At 46.4% G+C, this 12,579-nt stretch overlaps 1 protein-coding gene across 3 annotated transcripts in view; it reads left to right on the top strand.

Moving 5' to 3' along the window:
- Window positions 1-12,579, top strand: part of peb (pebbled) — a 589,367-nt gene that overhangs the window by 565,487 nt on the left and 11,301 nt on the right. Inside the window, exon 1 of one of the 3 annotated variants that reach the window (XM_053787731.1) lies at window positions 9,170-9,525. The exons of the other annotated variants lie outside the window; for them this stretch is intronic. Coding sequence (XP_053643706.1) covers window positions 9,450-9,525 — 76 coding nt within the window. The 5' untranslated portion in view covers window positions 9,170-9,449. Of the gene's footprint in view, window positions 1-9,169; window positions 9,526-12,579 lie in introns of those variants that run through there. 3 annotated transcript variants of the gene reach the window in all.

Raw genomic sequence — 12,579 nt, 5'->3', positions numbered from 1 at the left:
CATCTCCTCCGTCACCACCTCAACTCACCATCTCCTCCGTCACCATCTGAACTCACCACCTCCTCCGTCACCACCTGAACTCACCATCTCCTCCGTCACCACCTGAACTCACCATCTCCTCCATCACCACCTGAACTCACCATCTCCTCCGTCACCACCTGAACTCACCATCTCCTCCGTCACCACCTGAACTCACCATCTCCTCCGTCACCACCTGAACTCACCATCTCCTCTGTCACCACATGAACTCACCATCTCCTCCGTCACCACCTGAACTCACCATCTCCTCCATCACCACCTGAACTCACCATCTCCTCCGTCACCACCTGAGCTCACCACCTCTTCCGTCACCACCTGAACTCACCATCTCCTCCATCACCACCTGAACTCACCACCTCCTCCGTCACCACCTGAGCTCACCACCTCTTCCGTCACCACCTGAACTCACCATCTCCTCCATCACCACCTGAACTCACCACCTCCTCCGTCACCACCTGAGCTCACCACCTCTTCCGTCACCACCTGAACTCACCATCTCCTCCATCACCACCTGAACTCACCACCTCCTCCGTCACCACCTGAGCTCACCACCTCTTCCGTCACCACCTGAACTCACCATCTCCTCCGTCACCACCTGAACTCATCATCTCCTCCGTCACCACCTGAACTCACCATCTCCTCCGTCACCACCTGAACTCACCATATCCTCTGTCACCACATGAACTCACCATCTCCGTCACCACCTGAACTCACCATCTCCTCCATCACCACCTGAACTCACCACCTCCTCCGTCACCACCTGAGCTCACCACCTCTTCCGTCACCACCTGAACTCACCATCTCCTCCATCACCACCTGAACTCACCACCTCCTCCGTCACCACCTGAACTCACCATCTCCTCCGTCACCACCTGAACTCACCATCTCCTCCGTCACCACCTGAACTCACCACCTCCTCCGTCACCACCTGAGCTCACCACCTCTTCCGTCACCACCTGAACTCACCATCTCCTCCGTCACCACCTGAACTCACCATCTCCTCCGTCACCACCTGAACTCACCATCTCCGTCACCACCTGAACTCACCATCTCCTCCATCACCACCTGAACTCACCACCTCCTCCGTCACCACCTGAGCTCACCACCTCTTCCGTCACCACCTGAACTCACCATCTCCTCCGTCACCACCTGAACTCACCATCTCCTCCATCACCACCTGAACTCACCATCTCCTCCATCACCACCTGAACTCACCATCTCCTCCATCACCACCTGAACTCACCATCTCCTCCATCACCACCTGAACTCACCATCTCCTCCATCACCACCTGAACTCACCATCTCCTCCGTCACCACCTGAACTCACCATCTCCTCCATCACCACCTGAACTCACCACCTCCTCCGTCACCACCTGAACTCACCATCTCCTCCGTCACCACCTGAACTCACCATCTCCTCCGTCACCACCTGAACTCACCATCTCCTCCATCACCACCTGAACTCACCATCTCCTCCGTCACCACCTGAACTCACCATCTCCTCCGTCACCACCTGAACTCACCATCTCCTCCGTCACCACCTGAACTCACCATCTCCTCTGTCACCACATGAACTCACCATCTCCTCCGTCACCACCTGAACTCACCATCTCCTCCATCACCACCTGAACTCACCACCTCCTCCGTCACCACCTGAGCTCACCACCTCTTCCGTCACCACCTGAACTCACCATCTCCTCCATCACCACCTGAACTCACCATCTCCTCCGTCACCACCTGAACTCACCATCTCCTCCGTCACCATCTGAACTCACCACCTCCTCCGTCACCACCTGAACTCACCATCTCCTCCGTCACCACCTGAACTCACCATCTCCTCCATCACCACCTGAACTCACCATCTCCTCCGTCACCACCTGAACTCACCATCTCCTCCGTCACCACCTGAACTCACCATCTCCTCCGTCACCACCTGAACTCACCATCTCCTCTGTCACCACATGAACTCACCATCTCCTCCGTCACCACCTGAACTCACCATCTCCTCCATCACCACCTGAACTCACCATCTCCTCCGTCACCACCTGAGCTCACCATCTCCTCCCTCACCCCCAGAACTCACCATCTCCTCCATCACCACCTGAACTCACCATCTCCTCCGTCACCACCTGAACTCACCATCTCCTCCGTCACCACCTGAACTCACCATCTCCTCCATCACCACCTGAACTCACCACCTCCTCCGTCACCACCTGAGCTCACCACCTCTTCCGTCACCACCTGAACTCACCATCTCCTCCATCACCACCTGAACTCACCACCTCCTCCGTCACCACCTGAGCTCACCACCTCTCCGTCACCACCTGAACTCACCATCTCCTCCGTCACCACCTGAACTCATCATCTCCTCCGTCACCACCTGAACTCACCATCTCCTCCGTCACCACCTGAACTCACCATATCCTCTGTCACCACATGAACTCACCATCTCCGTCACCACCTGAACTCACCATCTCCTCCATCACCACCTGAACTCACCACCTCCTCCGTCACCACCTGAGCTCACCACCTCTTCCGTCACCACCTGAACTCACCACTCACCATCTCCTCCGTCACCACCTGAACTCACCATCTCCTCCGTCACCACCTGAACTCACCATCTCCTCCGTCACCACCTGACCACGTCACCACCTGAGCTCACCACCTCTCCGTCACCACCTGAACTCACCATCTCCTCCGTCACCACCTGAACTCACCACGTCACCACCTGAACTCACCATCTCCTCCGTCACCACCTGAACTCACCATCTCCTCCATCACCACCTGAACTCACCACCTCCTCCGTCACCACCTGAGCTCACCACCTCTTCCGTCACCACCTGAACTCACCATCTCCTCCATCATCACCTGAACTCATTACCATCATTGTCACCTGATATCACTCGCTCTCTCCTTAGTATTGAAAGTGTATCTGCAGCATTAAGGTGTTATTAAGGTGTGGTAGTTATGTTCACCAGTAACACAAACACTGCGAGGAACTGACAAGGTGGACAAAGACAGGATGTTCCAGAGATGAAACAAGGAAACAAGGGGTCACAATTGGAAGTTGAAGACTCATATGAGTCAAAGAGATGTTAGGAAGTTCTTCTTCAGTCATAGAGTTGTCAGGAATAGCCTAGAATGTGACGTAGTGGAGGCGGGAACCATACATAGTTTTAAGACTGGGTTTGATAAAGTTCATGGAGCAGGGAGAGAGAGGACCTATTAGCAAACAGTGAAGAGGCGGGGCCAGGAGCTATGAATCGACCCCTGCAACCACAAATAGGTGAGTACAAATGAATACACACACACACACACACACACACACACACACACACACACACACACACACACACACACACACACACACACACACACACACACACACACACACACACACACACACACACACACACACACACATAAATAAATAAATAAATAATTGGAAGACAAGAACGAGTCCTTGCTTTACCCAAAAGTGTAGGGAGGCAAAAACTAAGTGCACTAGAAAATGGAAAAAGTAGAGAAGACAAAGGACCCAGGAAAATAAAGAGATTAGCCGAAGAGCCAGAAACGAATATGCACAGATAAGAAGGGAGGCTCAGCGACAATACGAAAATGACATAGCATCGAAAGTCAAATCTGATCCGAAGCTGTTGTATAGCCACATCAGGAGGAAAACAACAGTCAAGGGCCAGGTAATAAGGCTGAGGAAGGAAGGTGGGAAGTTCACAAGAAACGACCAAGAAGTATGTGAGGAGCTCAACATGAGATTTAAAGAAGTATTTACAGTAGAGACAGGAAGGACTCCACGAAGTCAGAATAGGGAGATACGCCAACAAGTGGTGAATGAAATACACACAACCGAAGAGGAGGTGAAGAAGCTTCTATGTGAACTTTATACCTCAAAGGCGGTGGGACCGGACATTTCTCCGTGGGTCCTTACAGAGGGAGCAGAGATGCTGTGTGTGCCACTAACAAAAATCTTCAACACATCCATTGAATCTGGGCAACTACCTGTGGTATGGAAAATGGCAAATGTAGTCTCAATTTTTAAGGAGACAGACACGAGACATTAACTACAGACCAGTGTCACTGACGTGTATAGTATGCAAAGTCATGGAGAAGATTTTCAGGAGAAGAGTAGTGGAGCACCTAGAATGAAACAAGCTTATCAACGACAGCCAAAACGGTTTCGGGGACTGGAAATCCTGTGTCACAAACCTACTGGAGTTCTATGACAGGGTGACAGCAGTAAGACAAGAGAGAGAGGGGTGGGTAGATTGCATTTTCTTGGACTGTAAGAAGGCGTTTGACACAGTTCCACACAAGAGATTAGTGCAAAAGCTGGAGGACCAGGCAGGGATAACAGGGAAGGCACAGCAATGGATCAGGGAGTACCTGTCAGGAAGACAACAGCGGGTCATGGTACGTGGCGAGGCGTCAGAGTGGGCGCCTGTGACGAGCGAGTTTCAACATGGGTCAGTCCTAGGACCAGTGCTGTTTCTGGCATTTGTGAATGACATGGCGGAAGGAATAGACTCCGAAGTGTTGCTGTTTGCAGATGATGTGAAGTTGATGAGAAGAATTCAATCGGACGAGGATCAGACAGAACTACAAAGGGATCTGGACAGGCTGCAGACCTGGTCCAACAACTGCTCCTGGAGTTCAACCTCACCAAGGGCGAAGTCATAAAGATTGGGGAAGAGCAAAGAAGACAGCAGACGGAGTATAGTCTAGGGGGCCAGAGACTACAAACCTCGCTCAAGGAAAAGGACCTTAGGGTGAGTATAACACCAGGTACATCTCCTGAAACGCACATCAACCAAATAACTGCGGCAGCTTACGGGCGCCTAGCAAACTTGAGAACAGCATTCCGATATCTTAATAAGGAATCGTTCAAGACCCTGTACACTGTGTACGTTAGGCCCATATTAGAATATGCAGCACCAGTTTGGAACCCACACCTAGCCAAGCAAGTAAAGAAACTAGAGAAAGTGCAAAGGTTTGCAACTAGACTGGTCCTGGAGCTAAGGGGGTATGTCCTACGAGGAGAGGTTAAGACAAATCGACCTGAGGACAGTAGAGGACGGGAGAGAGAGGGGGGATACGATAACGACATATAAAATACTGAGAGGGATCGACAAGATGGACAGAGACGGGATGTTCCAGAGATGGGACACAGCAACAAGGGGTCACAGTTGGAAGCTGAAGGCTCAGATGAATCACAGGGATGTTAGGAAGTATTTCTTCAGGTACATAGTTGTCTGGAGGTGGAATAGTCTGGGAAGTGATGTAGTGGAGGCAAGATCCATACATAGCTTTAAGAAGAGGTATGATAAAGTTCATGGAGCGGGAAGAGTGACCTAGTAGCGGCCAGCGAAGAGGCGGGGCCAGGAGCTGTGAATCGATCTCTGCAATCACAACTAGGTGAGTACACACACACACACACGCACACACACACACACACACACACACACACACACACACAGCGAGTCATGGTAAGTGGCGAGGTGTCAGAGTGGGCACATCAACCAAATAACTGCGGCAGCTTACGGGCGCCTAGCAAACTTGAGAACAGCATTCCGATATCTTAATAAGGAATCGTTCAAGACCCTGTACACCGTGTACGTTAGGCCCATATTGGAGTATGCGGCACCAGTTTGGAACCCACACCTAGCCAAGCACGTAAAGAAACTAGAGAAAGTGCAAAGGTTTGCAACAAGACTAGTCCCAGAGCTAAGAGGTATGTCCTACGAGGAGAGGTTAAGGGAAATCAACCTGACGACACTGGAGGACAGGAGAGATAGGGGGGACATGATAACGACATACAAAATACTGAGAGGAATTGACAGGGTGGACAAAGACAGGATGTTCCAGAGATTGGACACAGTAACAAGGGGACACAGTTGGAAGCTGAAGACACAGATGAATCACAGGGATGTTAGGAAGTATTTCTTCAGCCACAGAGTAGTCAGTAAGTGGAATAGTTTGGGAAGTGATGTAGTGGAGGCAGGATCCATACATAGCTTTAAGCAGAGGTATGATAAAGCTCACGGTTCAGGGAGAGTGACCTAGTAGCGATCAGTGAAGAGGCGGGGGCCAGGAGCTTGGACTCGACCCCTGCAACCTCAACTAGGTGAGTACACACACACACACACACACACACACACACACACACACACACACACACACACACACACACACACACACACACACACACACACACACACACATACAAACAAATATACACAGATAAGAAGGGAGACCCAGCGACTGTGTGAAAATGACTTTGCATGGAAAGGCAAATCTGACATGACGCTGTTGTACAGTCCATCACAACCAAAACATTAGAAAGGCCCAGGTAATCAGGCTGAGAAAGGAAGGAAGGAGAGGAGATCACAAGAAACGACCGAGAAGTATGTGAAGAGCTCAGCATGAGAGTTAAGGAAGTGTTTTTAGTGGAGACGGAAAGGATTCCAGAAAGCCTGAATGGTGGAGTACACCAATAAGTGCTGGACACAAAACACAAAACCGAGGAGGAGAAAAGACTGCTGAGTGAACTAGATACCTCAAAGGCGATGGGGCCGGACATCTTTCCGTGGGTCCTGAGAGAGGGAGGAAAGGCGTTGTGTGTGCCTCTAGCAACAATCTTCAACACATCTATCGAAACAGGGCGACTACCTTGGGTGTGGAAGACAGCAAATGTAGTCGCAATTTTTAAGAAAGACACGCGGCATTAAACTATAGACCAGTGTCACTGACATGTATAGTATGCAAGGTCATAGAGAAGATTATCAGAAGAGTGATGGAGCACCTTGAATGGAATGAGCTAATACACGACAACGAGCGTGTTTTCAGGGAAGGGTAAACCTTCGTCACAAACCTGGAGTTTTACGATAAGGTGACTGAAGTAAGACAAGAAAAAAGAGAGGGGTGGGTAGATTGCATTTTCTTGGACTGTAAGAAGGCTTTTGACACAGTTCAACACATGAGATTAGTGCAAAAGCTAGAGGATCACGCAGGTATAACAGGAGATGCATTGCAGGTGCCAGAGTGGGCGCCTGTGACAAGCGGGGTTCCACAGGGGTTAGTTCTAGGACCAGTTCTGTTTCTGGTGAAAGGAAAGATTCAGAAGTGTCCCTATTTGCAGATGGTGTGAAGCTATTGAGGAGAATTCAGTCAGACGAGGATCAGAAAGGGCTCTGGACAGGCTGCAAGCTTGGTCCAGCAACTTACACTTGGAGCTTAATTAACCCCACCAAGTGCAAAGTCATGAAGACTGGGGAAGGGCAAAGAATACCGCAGACAGTATAGACTAGGGAGCCAAAGACTGTAAGCCTCACTCAAGGACAAGGATCTTGGGGTGAGTATAATACCGAGCACATCTCCTGAGGTGTACATCAACCAAATAACTGCTGCAGTATATGGGCTCCTGGCAAACCTAAGAATAGCGTTTCGACACCTTAGTAAGGAATCGTTCAAGACTCTGTATACTGTGTACGTCAGGCCCATATTGGAGTATACAGTACCAGTATGGAACCCACACCTTGTCAGGCACGTAAGGAAATTAGAGAAAGTGCAAAGGTTTGCAACAAGGCTAGTCCCGGAGCTAAGGGGTATGTCCTACGAGAGGTTAAAGGAAATCAACCTGACGACACTGAAGGACAGGAGGGATAAGGGGGACATGATAACCACGTATAAAATACTGAGGAATTGACAAGGTGAACAGGGCCAAGATGTTTCAGAAATGGGACACTGCAACAAGGGGGCACAACTGGAAGCTTGCAACTCAAATGAGTCATAGGGATGTTGTGAAGTATTTCTTCAGTCACAGAGTTGTCAGGAAGTAGAACAGTCTGGAGAGTGATGTAGTGGAGGCAGGATCCATACACAGCTTTAAGAAGAGATACGATAGATAAAGCTCATGGATCAGGGAGAGTGTGAAGAGGCGGGGCCAGGAGCTCTGAATCGACCCCTGCAACCACAGTTAGGTGAGTACATACACATACACACACACACACACACACACACACACACACACACACACACACACACACACACACACACACACACACACACACACACACACAGTTATTAGGAAGTGGAATAGTCTGGCAAGTGATGTAGTGGAGGCAGGCACCATACATAGTTTTAAGACTAGGTATGTTAACGCTCATGGAGCAGGGAGAGGAAGGACAGTACAGTAGCGGTCAGTGAAGAGGCGGGGCCAGGAGCTGAGTCTCGACCCCTGCATCCACAAATAGGCGAGTACACACATAGAACCTTGAGACTTGGGAGATGATAACATCGTCGCTCACACCTGCTTCAAAGTCGAAAAAAAATGGACCAAAATCCACCGTTTTATAACCCGTTTAATAATCTGCGGATGAAAGAAAACAATGGAGGACAGTGTTATGCTTAGTTCTGAGTAAAGGGATTTTAGTCAGCGTTAAACATTTACGTGTTTAAGAATGGTTGACAGGAAACGAGTGATGTAGTGATGTGTGGCAATAAGTTGGTTATGGTAGACAGTGTGGCGTCGCAACCACCAACTCAAGCTTATCCTGCCTCCTTCCCCTTTGTCTTGCTCTAACCTAACGCAATAATTACTCCATCTTTATCACTGAAACGTGTTTGTCCTATTGTTAGCATCAGCTGGACCGTTTAACACACCTCGTTTTTTAAAGCTGATTTCTTTCAGTGGAATTTTGACTATATTTTTCAGGTAGAAATGGATATGGTTATGTTTTAAAGAGGAAAAATATTTATTTATTTATAATAAAAAAAAATTATTTTGGTGAAAATTTAGATGTAAATACCAGCTTATGATGTCAGCCTGAGAGCTGCTTACTCCGCCCCTTGGATGGTCTGCTCGGTCGGATGGTGAGCAATTGCCCACCACTGCCATATTCAACATAATTTTTAGGCATTAACTCAACAATAATAACTTTGTATTCATTGTTAATATAATAATGAAGATCGTATTGTCTGTCAAATATGCTTTTATATCCTTTATACCCAAGAATAAGCTGATAAAATGAAATAGATGATGAGTGGTAATTGGGGAGGTGGGGGAGGGTATATATAGCGGGAGAGGCGGGTCGTCATCTCAGTTCCTCACAACCAATGTAACTAGTCATACACGGCGTCTTTGCTCACCCAGAGTCCGTATCTCTGCCCTAGTGAGGAGGGTGGAACCACCAGTACCGTCCAGTGAAATGGTTGTTAATACTTGACCAAGGTTAATTTAGTGCAACTAGTGAACGTAGCCAGTAGTGCTTTCTAGTGGAAAGTATAAACTGCTGTCTAGTGCTGTACACCAAAGACGCTATTAAGTAGCATTATTTATAGTAGACATCAAGTTGTGTTTTGGTTGAAGCTTTAATTACTCTAGTAAGTGTATAGACATGGTGGTGTCGGCAGAAGAGTATCGTCACAAAATCTTCGGTGTCATACCCTCTCCAGACCACGGCACCATATTCTGTAAGTACATTTACCTTTTTGTCACTACACGAGCACGATCATGCCCGTCCTGGTTTAGTGTTTCCCCATGAATATAATAATGAGATATACTCGTCATTTTCACTACTTCATTATTATACAATTGTTTAATATTTGCAACGGTTGCGTCAACACTTAGGAGTACTCTTCCTCTGCTACCTGTTGTTGTACCTCAAGTAACTAACATTTTGCCAGTGTTTATCAGCTACGAGGTTTTAATTAGCTCAGTGTTTATTAAACATTGGTATAGGGAAGGTGATCTGCTGAAGAGTTACTGATGTTAACTTACTTAGTAAAATGCGTTTCAATATATTAGGAAAACTCCTTAGATAATGTAATTGATTATGTAATAGAGCAATACATAATTCTTAAGATATAACCAGGAAGGATGAAAAGACAGGTGTATATACTTACGTCATCTTCATTGCTCACGTTTGTCCTCGGACCTTGCTCACGCCAAATTATTTAAAGTGACCGAAGTTCCAGGGCCGAAACGTACCCAATAAAGATAATTTTATACCTTCCACCTTCAAAACTAGATAAAATAATGTTTTGTTAATATTTTTCAGTACTATCCTTTAGCGTTAGTGACCGATGAGTTGAGTTGTATAGCGAATTTATGAATAAAAGTTTTTAATTTTCCTGTTTTAACCTTAATTTTAAATAACTATAGTGCTTTTAGAAGCTGATCCTTAGATTCATTAAAATATAATTCATTTACTTATGAATGATCCATTTCTACTATAGTAGGTGTTTATATTTAATAGCATTATTATAGAGGGGCTGCAGATGCGCGTAGAAATGTGCGAGATCTGGTGTATAACTATTTAGCACTTAGTTTTGATTATAATAATAATGGTGTATAACCAGAGTTGGCGTTCGTGTAGTGTTACTAGTGTACTCCGTTACTTTGTGTACTCGATTCTTGTGTGTAGTGCTCACCTCGTGTGTGTAGTGCTTAGTTTTTCTCGTGTGTAGTGCTCAGTGTTTTGTGTAGTGCTCAGTGTTTTGTGTAGTGCTCAGTGTTTTGTGTAGTGCTCAGTTTTTTGTGTAGTGCTCAGTTTTTTGTGTAGTGCTCAGTTTTGTGTGTAGTGCTCAGGTCTTGTGTAGTGCTCAGTTTTTTGTGTAGTGCTCAGTTCTTGTGTAGTGCTCAGTTTTTTGTGTAGTGCTCAGTTTTGTGTGTAGTGCTCAGGTCTTGTGTAATGCTCAGGTCTTGTGTAATGCTCAGGTCTTGTGTAATGCTCAGGTCTTGTGTAATGCTCAGTTTTTTGTGTAGTGCTCAGTTTTGTGTGTAGTGCTCAGGTCTTGTGTAATGCTCAGGTCTTGTGTAGTGCTCAGGTCTTGTGTAATGCTCAGGTCTTGTGTAGTGCTCAGGTCTTGTGTAATGCTCAGGTCTTGTGTAGTGCTCAGTTTTTTGTGTAGTGCTCAGTTTTTTGTGTAATGCTCAGGTCTTGTGTAATGCTCAGGTCTTGTGTAATGCTCAGGTCTTGTGTAATGTTCAGGTCTTGTGTAATGCTCAGGTCTTGTGTAATGCTCAGGTCTTGTGTAATGCTCAGGTCTTGTGTAATGCTCAGGTCTTGTGTAATGCTCAGGTCTTGTGTAATGCTCAGGTCTTGTGTAATGCTCAGGTCTTGTGTAATGCTCAGGTCTTGTGTAGTGCTCAGGTCTTGTGTAATGCTCAGGTCTTGTGTAGTGCTCAGGTCTTGTGTAGTGCTCAGGTCTTGTGTAGTGCTCAGGTCTTGTGTAGTGCTCAGGTCTTGTGTAGTGCTCAGGTCTTGTGTAGTGCTCAGGTCTTGTGTAATGCTCAGGTCTTGTGTAATGTTCAGGTCTTGTGTAGTGCTCAGGTCTTGTGTAATGCTCAGGTCTTGTGTAATGCTCAGGTCTTGTGTAATGCTCAGGTCTTGTGTAATGCTCAGGTCTTGTGTAGTGCTCAGGTCTTGTGTAGTGCTCAGGTCTTGTGTAGTGCTCAGGTCTTGTGTAGTGCTCAGGTCTTGTGTAGTGCTCAGGTCTTGTGTAATGCTCAGGTCTTTTGTAGTGCTCAGGTCTTGTGTAGTGCTCAGGTCTTGTGTAGTGCTCAGGTCTTGTGTAATGCTCAGGTCTTGTGTAATGCTCAGGTCTTGTGTAGTGCTCAGGTCTTGTGTAGTGCTCAGGTCTTGTGTAATGTACAGGTCTTGTGTAGTGCTCAGGTCTTGTGTAGTGCTCAGGTCTTGTGTAGTGCTCAGGTCTTGTGTAGTGCTCAGGTCTTGTGTAGTGTTCAGGTCTTGTGTAGTGCTCAGGTCTTGTGGAATGCTCAGGTCTTGTGTAGTGCTCAGGTCTTGTGTAGTGCTCAGGTCTTGTGTAATGCTCAGGTCTTGTGTAGTGCTCAGGTCTAGTGTAGTGCTCAGGTCTTGTGTAGTGCTCAGGTCTTGTGTAATGTACAGGTCTTGTGTAGTGCTCAGGTCTTGTGTAGTGCTCAGGTCTTGTGTAGTGCTCAGGTCTTGTGTAGTGCTCAGGTCTTGTGTCGCTTGTATTGAATCGGTTCTTGTGTACCCAACTATATCTCCACTTACGTGTATTTAATCCTTGTATATAATTATTATTGTATATCCAGCTAGTGTTGTATCCAGTTCTTGTGTGTATCTAAGTCTTGTATTAAGTTTGTTTATAAATGATTGTAGCCAGCCAATTATTGTTTTATTCAGCTTTTTGTATAAATTATTGCATCCAGTTCTTGAATGTATCCTTTTATTTTTTTTTACTCTATTCTTGTTTGTACCCAACTATTGTATTGCTTTACTGATGTATCGGTTAATGATTATATATATATATATATATATATATATATATATATATATATATATATATATATATATATATATATATATATATATATATATATATATATATATGTAGGGAGGTACCACCTCTAGAACTTTACTGGGGACCCTCATCCTCAGAGAAGACAATGAACGTTTAAGGTTTTCCCCGGAGCTGTTTGAATATTTTCTTCTACCACCCCCTATATTTTATATATGTATCTTATTAATAGACAGAATA

This window comes from Cherax quadricarinatus, chromosome 47 (genome assembly GCF_038502225.1).
Source record: "Cherax quadricarinatus isolate ZL_2023a chromosome 47, ASM3850222v1, whole genome shotgun sequence".
Taxonomy (NCBI): Eukaryota; Metazoa; Arthropoda; class Malacostraca; order Decapoda; family Parastacidae; genus Cherax; species Cherax quadricarinatus.
This window is presented reverse-complemented; position numbering and strand designations above follow the sequence as displayed.